This window comes from Taudactylus pleione, unplaced genomic scaffold, assembly GCF_031769625.1.
Source record: "Taudactylus pleione unplaced genomic scaffold, aTauple2 ptg000609l, whole genome shotgun sequence".
In the NCBI taxonomy this organism is placed as follows: Eukaryota; Metazoa; Chordata; class Amphibia; order Anura; family Myobatrachidae; genus Taudactylus; species Taudactylus pleione.
In genome coordinates, this window is record NW_028285011.1 from 9,562,620 (window position 1) to 9,585,409 (window position 22,790).

The window sequence follows — 22,790 nt, forward strand, 5'->3', positions numbered from 1 at the left end:
GACATTCCAGCCAATGTATTTAAAAAAATGCCACTTACAAAAAATTGGTGAATTTGTTGCTACATATGAAAGGGATTTAACGGTAGCGCATTGCCAATAACTGCTTATACAAACTCATTCAGACAGTTTTAGCAGAGGGAGACCCACAAACACCAAATTGATGCAATTTCAGCATTTGGAGTTGTTTCTATGAAATACATTTACTTGGATTGAAGGAAGTTGCATTAACAAATTGACTCAATTGCATAAAAAAGTGGGGAGTATTCTATAATTATGAAGTAAAGAAGCTTCATAACAGATGTAGTTCAGAATTTCACAAATTGCATCCATTTAGTAAGAGGTGCGCAAAGAATTTACAAGCAGAGTGAAATCAGGCAAATTCAACAAATCACATTTATTTAATAGTATTCATTATATTTTTTTTATTTCTATTTTGTTAAGAAATCATTTAACTTCTCCAAAGCTCTAACTTTAGATATAAAAATCGACACATTGATTATTTTTTTATAGCTTACTAAACAGTGAATAAAATCCAGTTGAAGGAATCTGCTAAATTAAAGGTGCCTACACACATAGTGATGTACTCACGATCCGACCTGAGGCACGATTTCCCCTGAACTCTTCCCAGGCAGCTCCCCGGCAGTCGTGGTCACGATTTGGAGTAAAAAATGTCCAATCTGACTTAAGATCTATCGTGCATCCAGTACATTGTGTCCCAGATTGGCAAATCTGCCCTATAGCACAACAGATCTGAAGATGCGATGTACGATCCGCAGGGACGTGCATTGGCATCGTGATCATGAGTAGAAACTCATGATTTGGGCATATTTTACACGATTTGTTATCACGATTCGTCGAAATCAGGCAAATTGTGTAAAAAATCGCCATGTGTGTAGGTACCTTAAGTGTAATTTAGCAACCTTAATTTCAAGAGTAGATTTTTAAAACAAAGCAAATATGCTTTTTTTTTTACTTTTCTATAATAAAATAAGAAACATTGAGCTTTTGCAAGTATGAGGTGCATTTTTTTTAACATAAATAACTGGCAGGCAAAAAGAAACAGTTTAGCAGTTACCTAGTTTTCCTTAAGACTGCTTTTAGGGATTGATTATTCTGTAGATTTACCACAGTGTTATGTAAATACCATGGCAACCATAGTCATATTTTATGTAACGAGCAGAGAGGCTTTGGTAGGCCAATCTGAGCTATTTTTTACTATGACCGCCTTACCTTCCCACCACCTCTGCATTCACACAACATGCCGCAAACATGTGTCTGTGTAGCAAACAGACTGTGTCTGTGACTGACAGCCAGACATTGATCCAGAGGTGCACGTAATGTCGATGACGCACGCATGTAACCAGTGTTTTCAGTCTTCGCATGCGTCCGAGTTGCACTGCACATGCATCCTGATGGTTACCCCTGGGTGCCCCAGAGCAAATGTGAACCCAAGAGCTGGGGATTTCAGTGGGCATTCCTGGAAGGTAACGGGGATGGGGTGGGGGGGGTGGGATGGCAAGCCAAACACGGGCGTGTCACAGGTATACCATGGTCATGGACGTGGTTGCCCTGACACAGACAGCCGTGTTCAGATGGATAATCTTCACCTCGATAGGGTGTCACTGCTCGCACACCCCTAGATATGGCCCTGTAGAGAACATACAAACTCTACTGAGATAGAGCCATGATTGGAATTGAACACAAGGCCTCGCCATGTGAGTCAACAATGCTAACCACTGTGCCAATAATGTGACACCTAAAATGTCTACAGATCTCACATGCCATATATTTAAAAATAAATGTATTATATCAGTAAAATTGACTCCCAACAAAATAGCTGTAAACATTCAATAAGCCTCTCCCCAACTTTATATTTATTTAATGATGATTTAAAATGCAGAAATAAATTATGAATTAGTAAAAATAGATAAGAAAACAAGTAGATGCATATAGTGTGCATTATACGCTACAGCCCAATTTCTGATACATTTCATGTTTGAATTGGTCTTCTCATCTCCATATGTAAATACAACACTCTGCCATCTACTTTCACACTAAATGCTCTCTTCTAGGCCCCTCATTAACCTCTTTTCTATCATTTTACATCGGCCGATTGTTGCGTTTTGCGCATGCGTATCATTGCAGTGCGTGTGCACGAACACTCCACTGCGATTGGGACTGCGATTGCAGTGGCTACACAGACCCATCACAGAGTGATTGACAGGAAGTACTATTTGTGGGCCATTGCAGGGGTGTGCATAAGTTATCCACTGCAATGCCATACGCAGCTTGTGTACTCACTGCGTGCGATGAAGTTAGCAATTCCTGATTAAGGTCAGAGCTTGTGCAACTATGCGTGAGGCTGCGATGGTACTCGATGTTACTGATGGTTTCGCAGTCTTGCTAAGTATTACGGATGTGTGTAAGGTAAGGTGGGCGTCCTTACATTGTGCTGCGATGGCATAGCGATTGCAGAGGATTAGCATATCTTCGCAGTGAGACTGCGTGCGTAATCTCAATTGCAATCGCAATTGCGATCCTTGCTGAATCAGGCCCTTAGTTTCTCCCCTCTATAGCCCCATCATTCTGCACGCCATTTTATGCTTAAAGTGTGCAAGACATTTTATTTTTAAGATTTTATGCGCTTCTCGTGATTTTTAAACACTGGGCAAGACTCCGATAAGTCTAATGATGTCCTGCTCAGTGCAGGATGAATGGGCATTGCCAGGCATGGGCAAGATAAACTTGGGTATACATGGTCACCACCCTGACAAACTTCTACTAAAGTGGCAAAAAATCAGCACACAAATTATTACACTATTAACATGTTACAACTTAAGGGGGTAATTTAATAGCAGATGATGGAATTAATGCATTTGGCGACTATAAACATTGCCAATTTTCTCTACGAAAATTGTCCATGTTGAGGGTACTGTATTCTACTGCAATATGTGCAGCTGGGATTAAAGGGATTGTGCTGTCCTTCTGGAGAGATCTGTATCCCTACTGAATGGGGTTATTTTTATTAATTATTTACTCTGTACCCAGAGGCATTTTGAGACATTCTAATTAACTTCCAGAGGTGGAGACTGTGCATATAAGGAAGTCATTCCTAGTTTTCATAACTCCTGTTCAGACCAGAATATTTACTTTATATGTTTTACTTTCTCTGTGATAGCCATGATTAGGACATTGGCTATTGCTATAAAACTATTAAGTTCTGGCAAGGTGACACATGAAATAAAGACCCAGTACCTCTAATGTTCTTCATTGGAGCTGATTAAGTGTGTGCTACAAAACAAATACAGGGAGTATTTTACAGGCACTAGCTGTATTTTTATAGTTTGGAAGCCACCCCACTTAAGCTGGGTACACACTGGAGCAACCGGTCCAATGTTCAGGACGATTTGCCTTCACCCTGGTCATTGCATGATTGCCTGTACACATTACCCGATTTAATGAATGACGGAATGATCACTCCTTCTGTCCTTCATCAATATGTATGGTGCCGCATGCGATATCGTGTGACTGGACTGCAGCACAGCCAACCACACAATATTGCATGTAACCCCCGGAGTGGGCAAATTGGGCATACACACTGCACAATATGCCCGATTTGTCGTTACGATTTGGTGAAATCGTCCAAATCAGGCCAATATCACTACATTGTGTACCCATCTTAACATGATTCTAGTGTAACAATTATTCTTTTTAAATAACCAGTCAACTTGAATTGTTTTGTAAGTTATCCCACATGATATGTTTCAGTCAAGTGGAAGTGATGTGATGGATGAGTTCTCCTTTAAGGATATCTATCTCCTTAACCCTCTCACTACTGCAACCACAAAGTAGACTACGGGCAAAATATACTAAGCGGCGGTTTGACGGTGGTTTCTATTCTATTCTAAACCCCAGGGGTTTGGTGGCGGTTTTGCAGCAGTTTCTAAATGACAGCCCTGTTCTATTCTATTCTAAAATGTGTTTTGATGGCAGTTTTGCAGCAGTTTTGGCCTTAGTAAATCTGCAGATAGCAAAACAGCCGCCAAACCACAGTCAAAGCACATTTTAGAATAGAATAGAACAGGGCTGTCATTTAGAAACCGCTGCAAAACCGCCACCAAACCCCCGGGGTTTAGAACAGAATAGAATACGCCACCAAACCCCCGGGGTTTAGAACAGAATAGAACCCGCCACCAAACCGCTGGGGTTTAGAATAGAATAGAAACTGCCGTCAAACCGCTGCTCAGTAAATTTTGCCCTCCGTGTCTATTGAAGGAATTGCGATTACCTTCTGGAAATCAGTAATTTTTATGAGAGAGGTACTGGTTCATCTTTAATTAATGAGTCAATATATAACAAGAGTTAATATACTACATATGTTAAATATTTTATAATAACCATATATAAAAATTATATTTTAAATGCTTACAATAGGATTTTTCTGTGCATTTCAACACTGGGTAGAGACACCAATGAATGTGTACTGTGTTCTATGAAGAATCTGGAGACATCACTAAACAATATTTCTTCAACAGTCCTACTCTGCTGATACTCTGCTCACATCCTATCCTGGGAAGACCTATTCGGTTTCCATCTCCTTTAAATATTCCTAGAACATTTTCAGCAGGATATCCACTCAAAATGATCTAGAGCTGTGATGACTATAAGGACTTTCATTGATAGTAGGATGTTTTACTTTCTTTAACTCTTGATTTTTTTTTTTTTTTTTTAATAATCACTTAAGCTGTGTATCCACTTGCAGATATAAATGAGCAATTGAACGATAATGACAACGTTATCGTTCAATCGCTCATTAATCGTGCATAAATCGGACAGTATAATGTCGGAAACGACCAGCGATGCGCGCTCCCACTGGTCGTTTCCGACATCAGTCATCGTCTGAATATGACGGTCAATCTGCCGATAATGACGGATTGGCCATGTTCAGGGATGAGGGAGGGTGTCTATACTGAACAACATATCATTCAGTGTAGGCACTACAGGGGATGAGGAACAACTGTAAGATTACAATGTTGTAATCGTACTGTCGTTCCACTATCTGCTAGTGGCTTTAGAGCTCAATCCAATTACCTGTGATGATCTTGCAAGTTCGAGTCATTGTGACAACAGCTGGCAATGACGGCAGCCCAAACTCGCACAAAAGTGCTTAACCCCATAGGGATCTGAGCAAATTTGTGCGAATTCAGACTCGGAGCAGGCCGCAAGGGGTGCGATATGAGGTACCGTTGCCATCGTTTTAACGCCGTGGCAGTGGCAACTCGCAGCCTTCACGGTTAATTGGATTGATCCCTTAGAATGTATTACATTTTATATTATCCAACTCTAACAGGCTAATAGCTATAAGAGGCTAATCTACAATTGAATAATTTCAACATTATCTGCATTTCTGACATCCATAAAATACAAATGACACAAATAAATAATGTGTGTATTTCAAAGTACAGGCTTATATAGACAAACTGATGCACTCTTAGGCCTCAGACACACAGGTGCCAATAAGACGTCTTGCTGGGGTGCTTTTGAAATGTATTGTGGGATTAAGGGTTCATTCATCCCTTTGGTGAACACACTCTGTACGCATGGGCACTTGCTGGGAATGCCTTTGGACTCGAAGTAATACTGCAGATAGAAGATGCTTTACTGGTGACCATGTGTATGAGGCCTAACAGCTTGGGAACCTCCACCGTTTCATAAATATAAATATGACATGGAGCAATAGAATTTGTATTGATAAATGTGCACATTGTTCGTACCCTTTGTACGAAAACCAGTAGATTTTATCAAATAAGTGGGCTTAATGTCTGTTATAGAAGAAGCTGTACTAGGAGACTATGACATGCAATGCACAGGGAGGAAGAAGCCAGGAGGTGGAGACACGAAACAGAAAGAACAAGCAAAAGACATGATCTTTTCTTTGAATATAGAATGTATATCTGGTGTGTGGGTGTAATGAATAGGAGGAGATAGGCATATGTGACAAATTATACCTTGTGCTTCTTTATCCTTGGTAATATCAATGGAAATAGCACACGATGCTAGGGTAAAGTCAGCTATATCTGCATGTTCTTTAAAACCAGAAACCATTCATGCACACAATATAGAAGTTGTGCTTCATTCCTCCATGGGGAGGATTGCTAAATCAGGACATTTTTGCTTTCAGATCTCATTACAACCTTAGGACATAAAACTATAGAACTACTTGCATGGGATGTCAAAGTTGCCTAACATTTTAAGTTAAACATTAAAATAACATATGTTTCCATTTGAAGGGTTACCTTCGCTTTTTTTTTTTTTTTTTAAATAATCATCACCCTGGACTGTGATTTGGAGGGTATTTAATTTCCTAGTTATAGGATCAGTAACAATTTTCAGTTTTTTTACAGTAAAGGTTCAATATCTGATTGCTAGAAATGTCAGAATCAAAACTGCAGCAAGAAACACATTTAAAGGAAAAAAAATTGTAGCGTAATTTTTAGCTTTTTCCAAAAATAGAGTTATGGTTTATACTTGTCAATATATGAATATCTATAAATGATTAATAGAAAAGGTACTTAAATGCTAGGTAGATGTTCCAACAATATGGTGAAAACATCTCAGTTAGGTACAGACAGGATGGAGGCGACCAGACATCCATCGAGGTAGTAAAATGGATATGATATGTACAAACCCATGACCATATTTCAGCCAGATAATCACCCATTTTATAATGACATGTAAATAGAGATGTCATAGATGCACTGTTATGACTATATTATATGACTTTTCACATTATTATTTTTTTTTCCATTACATTTTTTGGCCATATCATAATCACACTATAAACATATAACTTTGTTCATAATGAGAAATTGCTCGTTTTTAAATGATGTTAATTAGAATTGTGGATGTTGTGTGTGTATGCACACAAAGCACAACTGTATGCTTCTTGCAAGCATGCAGCAGCTCAATTGGTTACCTTGTATAAATAAGCACAAGTGGCTGATTACATATCAAGATAGATCAATTGAATTATATATTAGTGTATAGATATGTGTAAACATGGAGTTAAAAATCCAGAAATAGATACTATATATAGATTCTAATAATAATTATATTTATAATAACTAGACTTAAATTTAGAACAGACAGTATAATGCATTTGGTCATTTAGTTCTGTTTATAAAGGAACGCATAGGGCAATGTAAAAAAAATGTCTGTACATGTGCATGTACTACAGTGTATGTGTCTGTGCTAGCGCTGCCATAATCTATGTCCCAATAACCATATGGATATCAGATACACAGCTATTTGTGTATGGTCTTTCATTTATGTATAGATTTTATTATTTTACACTATAAAAGTTTATATACTATAGTAGGGCTTGGAAAATTAGCCTATTTACTGTACAGTTTCAACCTACGTTATTCTTCAGCATTGATAAAACTTATGAAATATCTAACTACAGTTCTGCTTTCTTTGTTTATCTTACCCCATTCAGAAGCTTAGACCTTAATACTGTATGTCTCATATCTTTACCTCACATGCATATTGCCATTGTCCATTGTACAGAAAGGCAAAATATGTTGAAGCTTTGTAAATAACCCAGTGTATTATGATATTATCTGTGAATAAGGGCGAGAAGAATGAATGTATAGTTAATTGTGATCGTATGTGTAATGTGCACTCCTGACTGTATTGTTATGTATTGTAGTTCTGCCTTCATAAAACCTGTCAGAAACTGTAACTGATTATCATTTCTTCTTTCTGCTCTCAGAGCCCCATACACAAGCAGATGGGGACAGGCCTGACACAGTGCAAGACTCAATGGGGATTCAACCCTTGCATACTTAGGACTGAAGGAACCATGATCATGAAAAACATATTACACACAGACACACACATGGCACATACACACACACACACATATTTAATGCACATATGACGTGAATAGACAATAAGATATCTTGTAAAACATACTTGTTGTGTAGTGATGCCATCACTTATATTTGGAAAGTTCAGAGAGTAATGATATGATAGTACGTTTGAAAAATACAACCTTATATCTGAACAGCAATGTCACATGCCTCATTTTGAAAGTGTTTCATGTTTAAATTCTAAATAGATCATTACTTCATACAAGCAATTTGCTCTGCTTCAAACCAACCTGAAGGAATCTAATGCACACATTTATGTGTGCATTATTTATAACATATATATATATATATTTATATACATATGCACAAATTTCCCCAGTATTATAATTGTAATATATATATACACAATATTTGTATTGTGGATTTTATGGAATCTCTCAGTTATTGGATTCTGTATGACACACCTAGATATATTTATTTATTATCAATAATTTATATAGCGCGCACATATTCTGCAGTGCTTTTACAGAGAGAATATTTGCCCATTCACATCAGTTCCTGACCCAGTGGAGCTTACAATCTACATTCCCTCACACCCATACACACTGGGGTTATTTTTTTTGTTTGGAGCCAAATAACCTACCAGTATATTTTTTGGAATATGTGTGGAAACCGGAGTACCCGGAGGAAACCCACGTAAGCACAGGGAGAATACACAAACTCCGCACAGTTAGGGCCATAGTGGGAATTGAACCCATGACATACACCGTCTGTGTATATGTATATATGGCAATTATTGGCACTGTCGACTATCCACAATACTATGCCTTGTGCCTTCTGCAGCCAGAGGGGCACTCAGGTCTGTAAAAGCAGTTAGGATCAACCGCATGCTGCTGACTTTTTTTTTTACAGATATGAGTGCTACAGCTGTGTGGATGTGTGTGTGTGTTATGTGTATATATAATATAAATATATATTTATATTTAAGTTTCAAGTTCAGTAGGTGTGTGTGTACGCACATATGTGTCTGTGGAAATTTCTGAAATTAAATATGTACATTTGTGTTTATCATGTGTGTATCTTTGTTTCAATAATTTGTTATAAGTTTGGTGACTTATTATTTCACTACCTTTGCTGCTCCAAGTGCAGCGCCATTGTTTTGCATATATTTTTTATATATTTGTATATACATGTGTGTTTGGTTATTCTATCTGTACATATGTGTATAGTTACACATCACCCTCTGGATATAATTTTGAACTGTGCTTTCTGACAGAATACATAACATTAGAGATATGTCTTATTTACATAACATGTTTTATTTAAATTGTGCTCTTGCCATACGCAAATTACCTAATTATGCAAAAGGATGCATATTGCTAAATAAGTACATATATTTTATTTATTAACATTTATATATATATATATATAAATATATATATATATATATATATATATATATATACACACACATAGGTTGAGTCTACCATATCCCAATATTCCGAAATACGGAATATTTTTAGCATGACTGAGATAGTGAGAGTTTTGCTTTTTGATGGTTCAATGTACACAAACTTTATTTAAGGCACTAAATTATTAAAGATATTGTATAAAACTACCTTTAGGCTCTGTGTATAAGGTGTATATGAAACATAAATGAATTTCATGTATGTGCATAAACTTTATTTAAGTCACAAAATGATTGAAAATATTGTATAAAATTACCTTCAGGCTGTGTGTATAAGGTGTATATGAAACATAAATGCATTCTGTGTTTAGATTTGGGTCATATCCCCAAGATATTTCATTGCGGATTGCAAATATTACAAATAATGGATTATTCTGATATCCATAATACCCCTGGTACCAAGCATTATCGATATGGGAGACTCAACCTATATATATACACACTGTATATGTGTGTTTATGTGTACACACATGCGTGCACACACACACAGTCCCAGGGGTGTCTTGAAGGAGGACACTCACCAATTTTCAACGTATTTTCACATTTATTTAAAGTTCAAAAAAAGTCATACCGTGACAGTATATGCAAGTTGTTGTTTGAATTCTAAATGCAATATTTATAAAGATTGCAACAGGTAAAAAAAAGCAACAGGTCATAGTGGAACAACATTAACTTAAAAAAAAAAATTAAATACATTGAAAATTGGTGAGTTTCCACCTTCCACACACCACTGGGACTCTTTGGGTATATTTGGTAGCCATCAGCTCAGTGACTCCTGAGGAGCACCCAATGTTTTTAGATTCATTGTTTTGATGAGAGTGCATATATATATATATATATATATATATATATATATAATTTTTTTCTCAATGGGGGTCCGGCTAAATAAATTCAGGATGCATATCCTGATGAAAGTGCCACACTAATAAAGGCACTGAAACGTCAATGCATATAAATATGTGGTCAGTGTGAATTTATTTACTGGCCAGGAGTGCTGCATGATCCACAGACACACACACATATATATATATATATATATATATATATATATATATAAAACCAACATATTCTGTTCAACTTTCAGACTTTTGTATTGTGGCCTTAGAAAATTACTGATGTCTAAATGTGTAGTTCTGAAGAACAGTTCTTAATTTACAGTGTAAATTGCCTACAATTTATTTTTTTTTGTCTAATTCTTAGTTTTGAGTCTTGAGATAATTTTTATTTATCATTTTATTTATTACATTACTAACCTGATTTTCTAGCTTTGTAATTTTAAATATATCTGATGCACATTAGATCCCACTTGAAATTGTACTTTTCTTTTACATAATGAGGCAAAAGTAGGTTTGTATATAACAGAGATGCTATAGGGTAGTGATTTTATTAGATTCTAGTGGTGTATGTGTTCTCATGTAAACACAAATACTATTATGGGTAGGTGAAAGCACAATTCAGTGTTAATGTTACATTTTCCCTTGTTAATATATTTAAATGAATACATTATTACAGATACAAAATGTCTGTTTTCAGCTCCTCAAATATTGTGAAACAATTTTGACCCCCTATATCTCTGTAGGTCATTGGATGTTCTTTGAGACCACAATATCTTTTCGGGGGCATTGTACCTCATCTCTGTTTAACTCCCAGAACAATACACTTGTTCTATTGGCCCTAATAGGTCTCACTGGCATGTACCCGCCAAGGAGCTGTGCTTTGTTATAGGGAATATTGATTTCATTTCTACTCATTTCCACGTTACAATGCAAGAACTGGGTAAACATGCACCTTAGTAAATGCAAATAGGTTTCCGATTTATTGTCTTAATTGCACAAGTGGGAGATCTGTTGTGTTGTATAATTTGTGGAGCAACTAATTGTATACATTCCCCTTTGAGTGTAATTTAAATAGTATAGCTATCAATTAATAACCATTGCACATGGCTTAATTTAATCAAGGGAAGTGTGTGTGTGTGTGTGTGTGTGTGTGTGTGTGTGTGTGTGTGTGTGTGTGTGTGTGTGTGTGTGTGTGTGTGTGTGTGTGTGTGTGTGTGTGTGTCATTGAAAGGCGTGGGCTTAAGGCTTTTCGGAGGTAGTATGTAACACACGATTGGAAGTAGCTGGACAACCCTTTATGGGGCAGTTAATATTATATGGTAGCAGTTGTGAGAGCAATTACGTGTTCATTGAATAAATAGATCGATCGATATTGTGCCCAATGTGCAACTTCAGACACTTGTAATCATCCATCACTTGTAGAGTCAGCCATGCCGGGTACATTAACCGTTGAGATACTGTGTAATAAGAGGTTACAATGGTCTCTAATTATAAGAAGTGTTGTCACAATGATTTGTTGTAGCATAAAACTACATGGAAGACCCGCTTTCTGTACTTGTGCATACTGTATACTGTATAGCAATCAGAGATTCCCTATGCAGACTTCCTAAAGAAAGTTTATACTAACAGTTTGCGTGCCAACCCTAATGCCTTCGTACAAAGAAAACCGTCATATGAACCCCTCTTTGTTATACTTATTTTTAAAAATTATAAACTATAATTTGAAGGGAACAATAGCACAAGCCTTGGATTGTAACTTTTGCTGGGAAACAACCAACATATCAACCATATAACAAAATAATGTGTACGTACAGTATTCACCTCCACCCTGGGCCAGTCAGTCATGTAATACAGATTACACGTTCAATAGGTAGGTTTGGATCATTTTTCTCGAATATATCGATCGAGATAGATAGATAGACAGACAGACAGACAGACAGACAGATAGATAGATAGATAGATAGATAGATAGATAGATAGATAGATAGATATACGTGCATACATACATACATACATACATACATACATACGTGCAAGCATACGTACATACAGTACATACATACATACATACGTGCAAGCATACATACATACGTAAGTGCAAGCATACATACATACGTACGTGCAAGCATACATACATACATAAGTGCAAGCATACATACATACATACATCCATACGTGCATACATACATACATACTTTCTAAACACTCGCACACACAAAGTACTTTTTTCTAATTTAAAGTAAAAGTGAAGTTTGAATATAGCCATCAGGTATTACAGCGTCCTCAGCATGTGGCCGGATTTGGCTGGTCTATTTGCTTTATAGAAACTATCTAAATGAATTATATTTAACCTACTTATTTAGTAATATTTTCATTTGCGAATCTCTGAAAGTGTGGACTAACGCCGAGATAAAGCACACACTAAAATGTTATCTGTAAATTCACTAGTAACCTGTTTCCCTTGTGCCAAGTACTAATGCTGAGACTTCACATAAACCGCTCTCTCTGCCTGCTGGCAGGGAGGGCACCATTGGCAGCAGGGTAAGCAGTGACCGTCTCTGACACCAGAGGCAACATCAGTTCCCACTGCTGGGAACTGAACATGAATACAGACAGCAGGTGGTAAAGACAAAGGTCAGCACATTGAACGGATACTCCATTCACCTCAGTATGACTTTCACCTTTTAATGATCTGTGTGCCCCAACTGATTCATGCTAGAAAACTGCAAGAAAAGTCTTTATGTCTTCGCTATGAATACATCCAGGGTAGTAACCCTACACCCCTACTAAAGACTGTCAGCATCCCAACCACACCAATAATTTAGACGCTGGTGTGTTGGGAGGACACAAGTACTGACATAACAGGCTCATATGAAAGTAATGAAACTAATTCCTGCCTTACAGGACACATCTGTGGCTTCATCTGTCCTGTATATAGTTATACAGCTCAGTGGCAGTATATTCTGGTCTGTAATGTGGAGCGAATGTAGGCTAGTCCATAGCCAGTAACCCAAATTCAGGGTGCTGTGTCACAGAATATTTTATTAATGGAAATACAGGAACCTTGCATATTTTTAGCTCTGCCAGAATTGAGTTGCTAAGCAACTAGTGGATGGTAATTCAACCGCGAAATTTAAATATTTGGGTAAGCAGCGTGGTATTCTGTCACACCTGTGGTGGGATCTGCAGCAGCTGAGTGACACCTTATATATAGAGGCATACCTGCTGTATATGCGGGCTATACATACAGGGAAATCAGTACACAATCGCCTATGGATCTCCGCTAATATAACTATATCAAATCAATTAGGATTTTTTAAAGCATCACCTAACATTCGAGTACTGCATGGTTCTCTTCAATACAGAGGAGATCAGATATGGTTTAACGTGAAATATTCTACAGGTGTTCCCCAGAAAATGGACATTAGAGGACAGGAAACTTACCGCAAATAAAAATAAAGTTGTTTGTGGTCTGATGTTAAGAAGATATATGTATAAGCCAGTTATGTCACTATTTCAAGGCATTGTGTAATGGAAACTATAAATATTACTCATGGCTACATGATTTAAGGACTTTTTCTTCTATACTATAATATATGTACTGTTATACAGCATTAAGGCAATAGTCAGCTCATCAGGAGCTGTGGAAACGCAGGTGCTTTATCTGTCATCCAAATAGTGCTGGAACTTGTGGTTCCATTATAGACGAACTACTGGTTTCTAGTTAGCTTAGTTAGGCAGCTTACTTTATCGTAACATACAATGTTCAAGAACGCATTAACAAGCAGTGTCTTTGAAGTGTGTGGTGGTGGTATGTACTTTGAAATTTAAACTCGCACTCATGATTAAGATGTTTCGAAATGTGTGCCAATTATTTGCCTTCCCCCTTCTTGTCTTATAGCTGAAGAAAAAGGTCAAATATTGATTAAAACATGTTAATACTTTCTGTCTGCTGGAGCAAGACTCCACAGTTGTACAACTGCGACAATCTTAAACCATATATACCAAATAGAGAATGTGAAAGCCATTTTTAATAACAATATGTTACTTTCTACACAGTTCTGAGCATGAATCAATAGCTAAACTATTTAAAGGCCAAGACAACATGTCGGCAAGATGACACTAGAGAGGTGTATGAGTGTGTGCAAGCGATATTTACTGTATATATGTGTGTTTATCTCTGTGTGTCTGTATATATATATATATATATATATATATATATATACACATACATACATACATACATACACACACATTCCGCAGGGGGTTAATGCACTGTGTTGTGGTAGATGACTTAGGATTGGTAGATATAAATATTGTACTTATGGAGCCAGTAAACCTCTGCCCGTCAATTAATATATCAATTGTACATACGAAGCCAGTAATCCTCTGTCCGCCAATCATAAAATAAATCTTCCTGGCAGTATAGCACAGCAGATATGCAATAACATGTACAGGTGTACAAAGCCCACACACATTCAGAAAGAAACATGTGAAATAAATAAAAGCACAAACCGCTGCAGGTACAGAGCAGCAGAAAATAGCCACAAGGGAGTAATAAAGATGTGTTTACTTATTGATGCTTCGAACTAACCAACCAGCTCCTAGGACTCTCATGTACACACACACACGAATTTGTCATCATACATATATTATATATGCCATTATATTTGCTACATGAAGATGATTATCGGGAATGCATATAGACTTATTTTACGCCACAGCTTCTGGAATAAATGTAACTGTAAATTACACACATATCTTTCTCCAGTTTTTATTGGTTCAAGATTGACTAGCATTGTATTTATTACATGTACTCGTATTAATTGCGATTCGTATATAGACCTATTGGGAAATTGTAGCAGTCTTGGGAAAATATACACTTACATTGTATGATTTGGACTATGCTTATTCTGTTTTATATTCATTATTCCATTTGAATAAAGGTGACTATACTGCACTACCTATAATGTAAAATGATGCATACCATAAAGCCATCATGGTTAATATCATGGTTAATATAAATTTTATGAACATTTCTAAAAATCTCTATTTTTTTTATCCTCACCCACCGACCACACCATGCAAAGTACTCCTCAGTATGTAGTCACAGTGGCACGTAACTAGTATGGCGATTTTCCAGATGTGTTTGCGCTTACCATCTGGTATATAATTGTAGTGTAACAGTGGATGTAAAGAAGATTAATTTTAAGGTGAAATATCACTTTAACCAAACATATGGGAATCTCAGTTTGCTATAAGCATGTGTGAAATAAATAATGGTAAAAGGTGGTAAGATATATTCCCTGGGCTCTCTGCACCCCCCTATGAGAGGTGTCGCCCCTGCGTGTAAGGGTTATACAGCAGAGCAAAATGATTTCCCTTCTAATGTCAAGGTCAAAGCCTCCTCTGGAGCTGCCAGTCACAGCGTCACCACACTGACCCCCTCCTCACACTCCACATAGACGATCAGGATGGATAGACACACATACACAGCACACAGCTCATCTATCCTTATAGTCTGGGTCTATGGCAGCCCGTAGTGCCCATCACTTATAGCAAGATGAATACCTTAATCTATCAACGTACTGCTGCATTTCACTCCCTAACTCCAAAGTGTTCACAAGCCATTGCTTATATCTATATCCATCTACTTACTCCACTATTGATTCTCTCCCATACACGCATGTTTACATGTGCAATTCACGAATGTTAGTGTAACATGGGTGCTAACCGGTTTATATATTCTTTAATAAGTCTTATAGACCATGGGACGTGGTGTCCTTATGAAAACATAGCTGATTAGCCCCGGATCCCATTGGAAACTAAGCACGTGCGGTGATAAATAGTAATATATACTGTGTAGCAAGCATCACATCATCTCCTCTCTGCCAGGCCCTGCCTGCGTCAAAGAACAACAAACGTGCCCGGTGGTTCATTTCATTTACCTCGAAAGGGCTATTTTATTATGAAAATAAACGGATAAATACAACCAAAATGTTTTAACAAGATAAATAGGTTACAAATATATAATTTAAGGGAACAAAACAAATGTAAAAAAAAAAAAAGTAATATGAAATCAAGTTACAGTTGTTGGTAAAACTGTAGACAATAATTTGGTAGAGGAATCTCTACAGTTGTCATTACAAATCATTCATTATCAGACATATATAGTGTGGAGCTGGGGGAGGGGGTTGGAGGAGAGAGACTTATTACAGCACATCATGGGGAGATATACCACCTAGCCCGCTGATCTTCACTTACATCCATCACACAGAAAAAAAGGTCTCTTTCAAATATAAGCAGAACACATGGGCTATGCATAGAAATGGGAAGGAAGAAATGGGACTCCCTGGCCCTACGCTACGCTGCCAGGCACCTGACTGCTATACTGGCAGAGCCAACATAACATCAACAGAAGAAGGACTCTATTGTCTAATACAGAACCATGATGGGAGCAACTACAGAAAACGACACATACCACTATATCCATCATATGTTTGTATTTCCAGCTCCATAGCCTTTTCACTATGCAAAAACCAATACAAAGGATAGTGTGACCTTATTGCAGAGATCATTGGCAAAAGAGCAGAATAACCTCCTGAGTGATTCTGCTGGAAGCACCACATTACAGTCACAGCACAGGCATGCTGGTGTGATTCACAAATCCTTCAGCACACAACAATGTGAGGCCAAAAAAAGGCAGCCACGGTGGCTATCTGGATCCAGTGACTTAAACGCTCCCAAAGTCATTCAAATAAAGCGACTCCCTGTCTCAATAAAACCTCCACTGTTCATGTGTGAAAAATAGGATTGGAGCCCACGTGTGAATAAGGAGCACATCCTAACAGTCTGGCAGCTGGGACACACACACCGGGGTTATAACCCTAGTCAAAATAAGAAATAAAAATAATAATACAAAATAAAACGAAAATAAAAATATACACTTTTCCTTAACTGCCAGCACACACAAACATGAAGCACTACTGCACTAATGCACTACACTTGTATTATTATCATAGTCTTGTCCATTTCTTTGTATGAAGATCCCCATGGAGTTTAGAAATTGGGATTTTACCGTCACCCTGAGAGATAAAAATAAAGCTTCTCAGAACAATGAGATCTGTCTGTATGCGGCTGCTACCAATGACATGAGGCCTGTGAGAGGAGGCTGTATGTGGCTTCACTGCACGAAGCAAAACACTGTTTAATGCAATAATGTATCATGGCAAAAAAACCAGCACGCATACAGTATATATAGGCAACAAACTACACAGAGAATCAGGAGGCCTAGGTGCCGCAGATCTAACAAAACAGTTATTTCAAGATGGGTCAGATGCAAATGATGTAATGTCATAGATAAATATAAGAGAGCAGTGCAATTGGTTTATTCTAGGCGCCGGAAAATAATCCACTACACATAAACGGAAAAGGGGTATTGCTTAGGCACAATCCCTGGAAAATAAATGTTAAACTACAATATAATCCAATTTGAATGACACTCTCCCCACTACATAGACATTATTTATGCGGCAGCGTGGAAAGAGTAATTAAAATAATATACAGACCTGAGTGTTGCTTGTTGATTAATTTAACATAACGTTTACAGTAACACACAAACCTGCCTTGCTGAAATGGGTGTTTGGTGAGAAATGCTATGGTAACCATATGTAAGAAAATCACAAAGTATCGGTAAACAGTCCTTAGGCATATTTCATTTATATATACCATTGAATCTCAATTTATAATCAAAAGGGCATCGACACTATGATGAATGTACGGGAGACTACAGACTGGCAGTGACTTCAATACAACTTAAATGATGGTTAATGATGGTTAAATCTCATACATATTGTCAATATTTTGAAAAAATAAAATAAAAATAACATTTTAAGGACCTGCCCTCTTTGTAATCATTTTGCCACATCAAGTTTGTTGTATATGCATCACACACAGATCTTTATCATTCTAACAAATTTATTTTCTCAATCATCTCTTACGGAACCACTACTAAAATTAAATTACAATCAAATGATCACATCAAAAGAGACCATTAAAACCTGTCCATATTTCTTTTTCAATTATGATTTGTGCTCGTCTGAAAAAAAACAAACAACAAAAAAAATAAAAAATAGAAATAAAAAAACAACACATAATACAAGATTTTGGGGAAAAATAAATTACCGTTCTGCAGCAGTTCATAGGTATTCTGAATAAAATATTAAAAGAAGTCATTTGATGAAAATATAAAGCAATTTTTTTAGATCAGCCATTGATCTAATATTTTTTTTTAGCGCTGTCTTTTCTTTAAGTCTCTTTTTTTTTTAAAACCTACCAAAAACACTGCTTGGAAATTGCAGTATCGAGTGATCTAATCCTCACGGTTGGCAACGGATTTTTAGAGATGTAGTTTAGGGTAAGTGCAGATACAGAGGATCAAAATCTTCTTTTAATATACTTATTAAATCCTTCTTTTTTTTTTCTTTTAGAGTTTTTTTGTGATTCACTTAAAAAAAATCTCAAGGGTCAAAACGTTGGGGTTCAAATTTTTTTTAGAAAGAGCCACGAGAAAAATAGGATTTGCTTTTGACATCTTCAAATGATTCCCCTCTGTACACTTGTGGCTGGTAGGAACTGGAGCATAAAGTTCAGGAAGCTGACCGTCTATCCTATGTTTGTTTGTGCCCTGCTTATTTGCTCAGGATAAATGTATTCCAGGGTATTTATTTGCTTCTGTAAAGTCTCTTGTAGTGCTATGTGCATATTTCATTGCTTGGCTGGCTGGCTGGCTGGGCATGAGCACATTCTGTTCCTGAATATATCTTCTTGCACTGGCAATACTATGACTACTAGCCATGGATAAAAGGCTAATGGATACAGCAAGTTCCAGGCAGCAACCAAATCGTTATTTTTTTTCCCCTTTTCAAGGGGTAGAGGACATATATCTTTTCTTGGGTTAAAAAAAACAACACAAAAAAACAAAAACAAAATAAACACTTCAGTCAGCCGATGTTATTATTTGTTGTGGTGGTGATGTGGGCAAACCCGACTGGATCCTAGTTGGATAGTGATCTATAGTAAGGTGGCATAGGAGTTTCTCATTTCTGAATCTGGATAGGAGTCCTAAGGCAAATAAAAACAATATTAAAAATATAATATATATTAAAAAGAAATATCTGCAGTTTTGGTGCACTTGGCTGGTCCACCCAGATGCCACAATATCAATGTAATTGCTCGAATTGCCCTGTATCAATGAGTGTTTATCCTTGTCTGTCTGTATATATATGTGTCTATTTATAAAAAAAGAGCAGTCTGGGCGAGTGTGGATGTGTGTGATGGATTTCTCCCGTGGCCTCACTGCTCAGGCAGCTGCTGGGTGCCCACTCCAGTCATTGCACACTAGTCTGCATCCCATGGTGAGGGGGCGGTGTGTCAGCCCCCACGGTGCCCACCTGGGAGTAGACATCATCTGGCGTCTGTTGTTGGATTCCTGGCGGGGTCATCCTCTTCTCCTTCTGCCTTCGGTTGCAGAACCAGACCCTGACCACCTCCTTCTCCAGCTGCAGGCTGTCCGCCAGGTTGGTGATCTCCTGCGCCGAGGGTTTGGGGCACTTCAGGAAGTGGCTCTCCAGTGCCCCTTTCACACTGACCTCTATGGAGGTCCTCTTCTTCCTCTTCCTGCCCTGGGCGGCGATCTTGTCGATGCTGGTCGGACTACCAGTGGAGGAGTCGGCCTCTTCCAGCCATTTGTTGAGCAGGGGCTTCAGCTTGCACATGTTCTTGAAGCTGAGCTGCAGCGCCTCGAACCTGCAGATGGTGGTCTGGGAGAAGACGTTGCCATAGAGGGTGCCCAGGGCCAGGCCCACGTCCGCCTGGGTGAAGCCCAGCTTTATCCTGCGCTGCTTGAATTGTTTGGCAAATTGCTCCAGATCATCTGAGGTTGGGGTGTCCTCATCTGAGTGGGGGTCGTGGCTGTTTCCCCCGTGGTGCTGCTGCTGCTGTTGGTGGTGTTGCTGGTGCTGCTGCTGGTGGTGGTGGTGGTGATGGTGCACGGGGTGGTCCCCGAGCTCCGGCGTGTCTCCCCTGACAAGGCCCGGGTGCACCAGGCTCTGGCTCCCCGGGGGAGGGCTCAGCATACCGTTCACAGTGAAAGCCCCGGACTGGGAATAGAGCAGAGCCTGTTGCTGTTGTTGCTGCTGCTGTTGCTGTTGCTGCTGCTGGGAGCCTCCCGTCATTGACTGGATGTGGGAAGCGGCTGCAGCGCCCCAGCCACCTGGGTGTCCTTGGTGAGGTCCGAGGTGAGGCGGTCGGTGGTGCAGGGCGGCCCCCGGATGCAGCTCGTCCCTCCCAGCTCCCCCCTTCACGTCCTGCTGCTGCTGTGGGTGCTGCGGGCTGCCGCTCATCCCTACTGGGCTGCTGGACCAAGGAGAGCCTGCCTCCACCGCCGCTGCTGCTGCCGCCGCCGCCGCGTGTGGGAGCGCCGTGACCCACTGGTGTGCGTGGCTCAGCATGTGCCCCCCGTTGCTGGCAGCCATAGCCCCCTGCATGAAGTCGCTCTGCACCATCTTCACCGTGGGGTCCCCCCGGTAGCCGCCTGACACCGAGGTGACTGCGGCGCTGCCAGGCTGCATCCCCCCTCCTCCCCCGGAGTCGGAGTGCACTATGGAGCCCGGGGAGAGGATGCTGCTGCTGGGGAGGTAGGGGTTAGAAGCAGCCGTGGCCATCGCTTCCCCCCTGCCCGCTGCTATCCACAGGTTTGGGGGTTCCTCTTCTCCTCCCCCGCAGCCTGTGTACGGCTCCCCCTTGAGATGCACTTTCGTCCTTGGAGGATAAGCCCAGTGTCTCCAGCTGAGGGCTTCCACCCTCCACCCCGCAGCACTCAGCTCACCTGTTAGCGGCTGCTACTGACAGAGAACCAGCCCCCAGCCCCCGTGTCCCCGGATCCGGCAGCACAGTGGTAGTCCCCAGGCAGCAGTCACATGTGGGCGCCCTCTCTCCCGGGCATGTAAGTGGCAGGGTGCGGGCTGATTGCTCACAAGTTCGCTCTGTAGGTCCCAAACTTCCCAGGCTGAGGCATCACTCAAAAGTTACTCTGCTAGAAGCGCGGGTCCCCTCTGGGAGAGAGCCGGTGCCCCGGTGCCTGGTACATCCTCTTACCCCCCGGGGCCGCTTAGTGCCTGGGCATGGCTCAGCTGTGTCCAGGGAACTCCAGTGGAAGTTGGCCGGGCAGGGATGCAGTGTCCCCCTCTGTCTCCCTCTGACAGCTGCGTGTGTCCCTCCCTCACTGAGCGGGGACTGGAGTATGTCTCCCCTGCACGCAGCGCGCACACCACCCCACTATCCCAAATACGAGGAAGCCGAGCGCAGGGCCCCCGCTGATTGGCTGCACACTGGCTGACTGACACCTCGGCACTGACTGGCTCAGGACGCGCCCCCCCTTCCTTCCGGCTGTTCCGATTGGATGGCTTTTAATTTAGGTAAAGCTGGGAATCTGGACCCCTCAGCACACATATATACACTGGTGTGTCCCCCATCAGCCAATAACACCCAATCACTTCCAGCTGTAAGCCAAGGAGAATGGGATATGTTATCACAGGGTAACAAATACATGTTACACTAATTACACCCTTGTGTTCTTTGTACATTAAATACTTATATACATAGTACCACCTGTATGTTCCTATTATAAATGGTTACAATGTATATTTGACGTTGAACGGTTAACCCTGCTGTGATACAGTGACACCAGGTAACCCATAAAAACATGTATCTAATTATACATTGTGCCATCATTATATATACTCACATACATCAGAGCATATGTACAGCAACAAAGGTGTTTCACTAAGTATATAAGATATATATATATATATATATATATATATATTGGTAATATTATATGGAGAGAGGCTCCCTGTGTCAGGGAAACAATTGTGTATTGATCCAAACTTAGACCATTACAATACCAAAGACAAAGCACTGAAAGTGACAGCTCAGACACTGATGAGGTCTAACATGCAATTTCACATTGGTAACATCCTCCAATTCCCAGTATATATTTATTTAGTTATCTGTTATATTAGGCAGCTTTCTATTTAAATCCTTCCAGAAGACCCGAAAGAGTTAAAAGGAGGGGGAGAGGTGGATGCAACCAAGCGGAAACATAGCACAGGCAACCTCACTGGTCCAAGGGACAGAAAGGGAGAGTGGCAACCAAAACAAGGGGAACTGAGCTCTCCTCAGGGACCTGATCCCAGACTGCTGTGCTCGGACACATCCAAACTTTCCCTGAAAGAGCATCCTACAAGGGTACACAATGTATGCAGGGCATTAGGGTCTGCAACTCTACATAGAATGGTAACATCCACAGGCACTCAACAGTACACACACTAGTATGTATATATATACATATATATATATATATATATATATATATATATATATATATTACTTGCTGCCTACTGCTGTGCTTCAGTATAAAAGTCACTGTGCTGTGCATTAGTATATGTCACTGATAGTGCATGTATTTGCTTTATGTTTTACAATATGCCATAATTATCCTTGCAGCATCTTCATGCCCCCTCCTCTTCCCCCTCCTTAGCTGTGCTGTGT

General features: G+C 39.6%; 1 protein-coding gene across 5 annotated transcripts in view; it reads right to left on the reverse strand.

Moving 5' to 3' along the window:
• Nucleotides 1–21,478, reverse strand: part of POU3F3 (POU class 3 homeobox 3) — a 220,709-nt gene extending 199,231 nt beyond the window's left edge. For 2 of the 5 annotated variants that reach the window (XR_015871965.1, XR_015871964.1), the window contains exon 1: nt 18,363–21,478. Coding sequence is in view for 1 of the 5 variants with exons in the window: in XM_088454166.1 (XP_088310292.1) it covers nt 19,251–19,301; nt 19,631–20,902 (1,323 nt within the window). In the remaining 4 variants the exon portion in view is untranslated. Of the gene's footprint in view, nt 1–18,137 lie in introns of those variants that run through there. The other 3 variants (XR_015871967.1, XM_088454166.1, XR_015871966.1) reach the window with 3 other exon arrangements.
• Nucleotides 21,479–22,790: the final 1,312 nt, after the last annotated feature.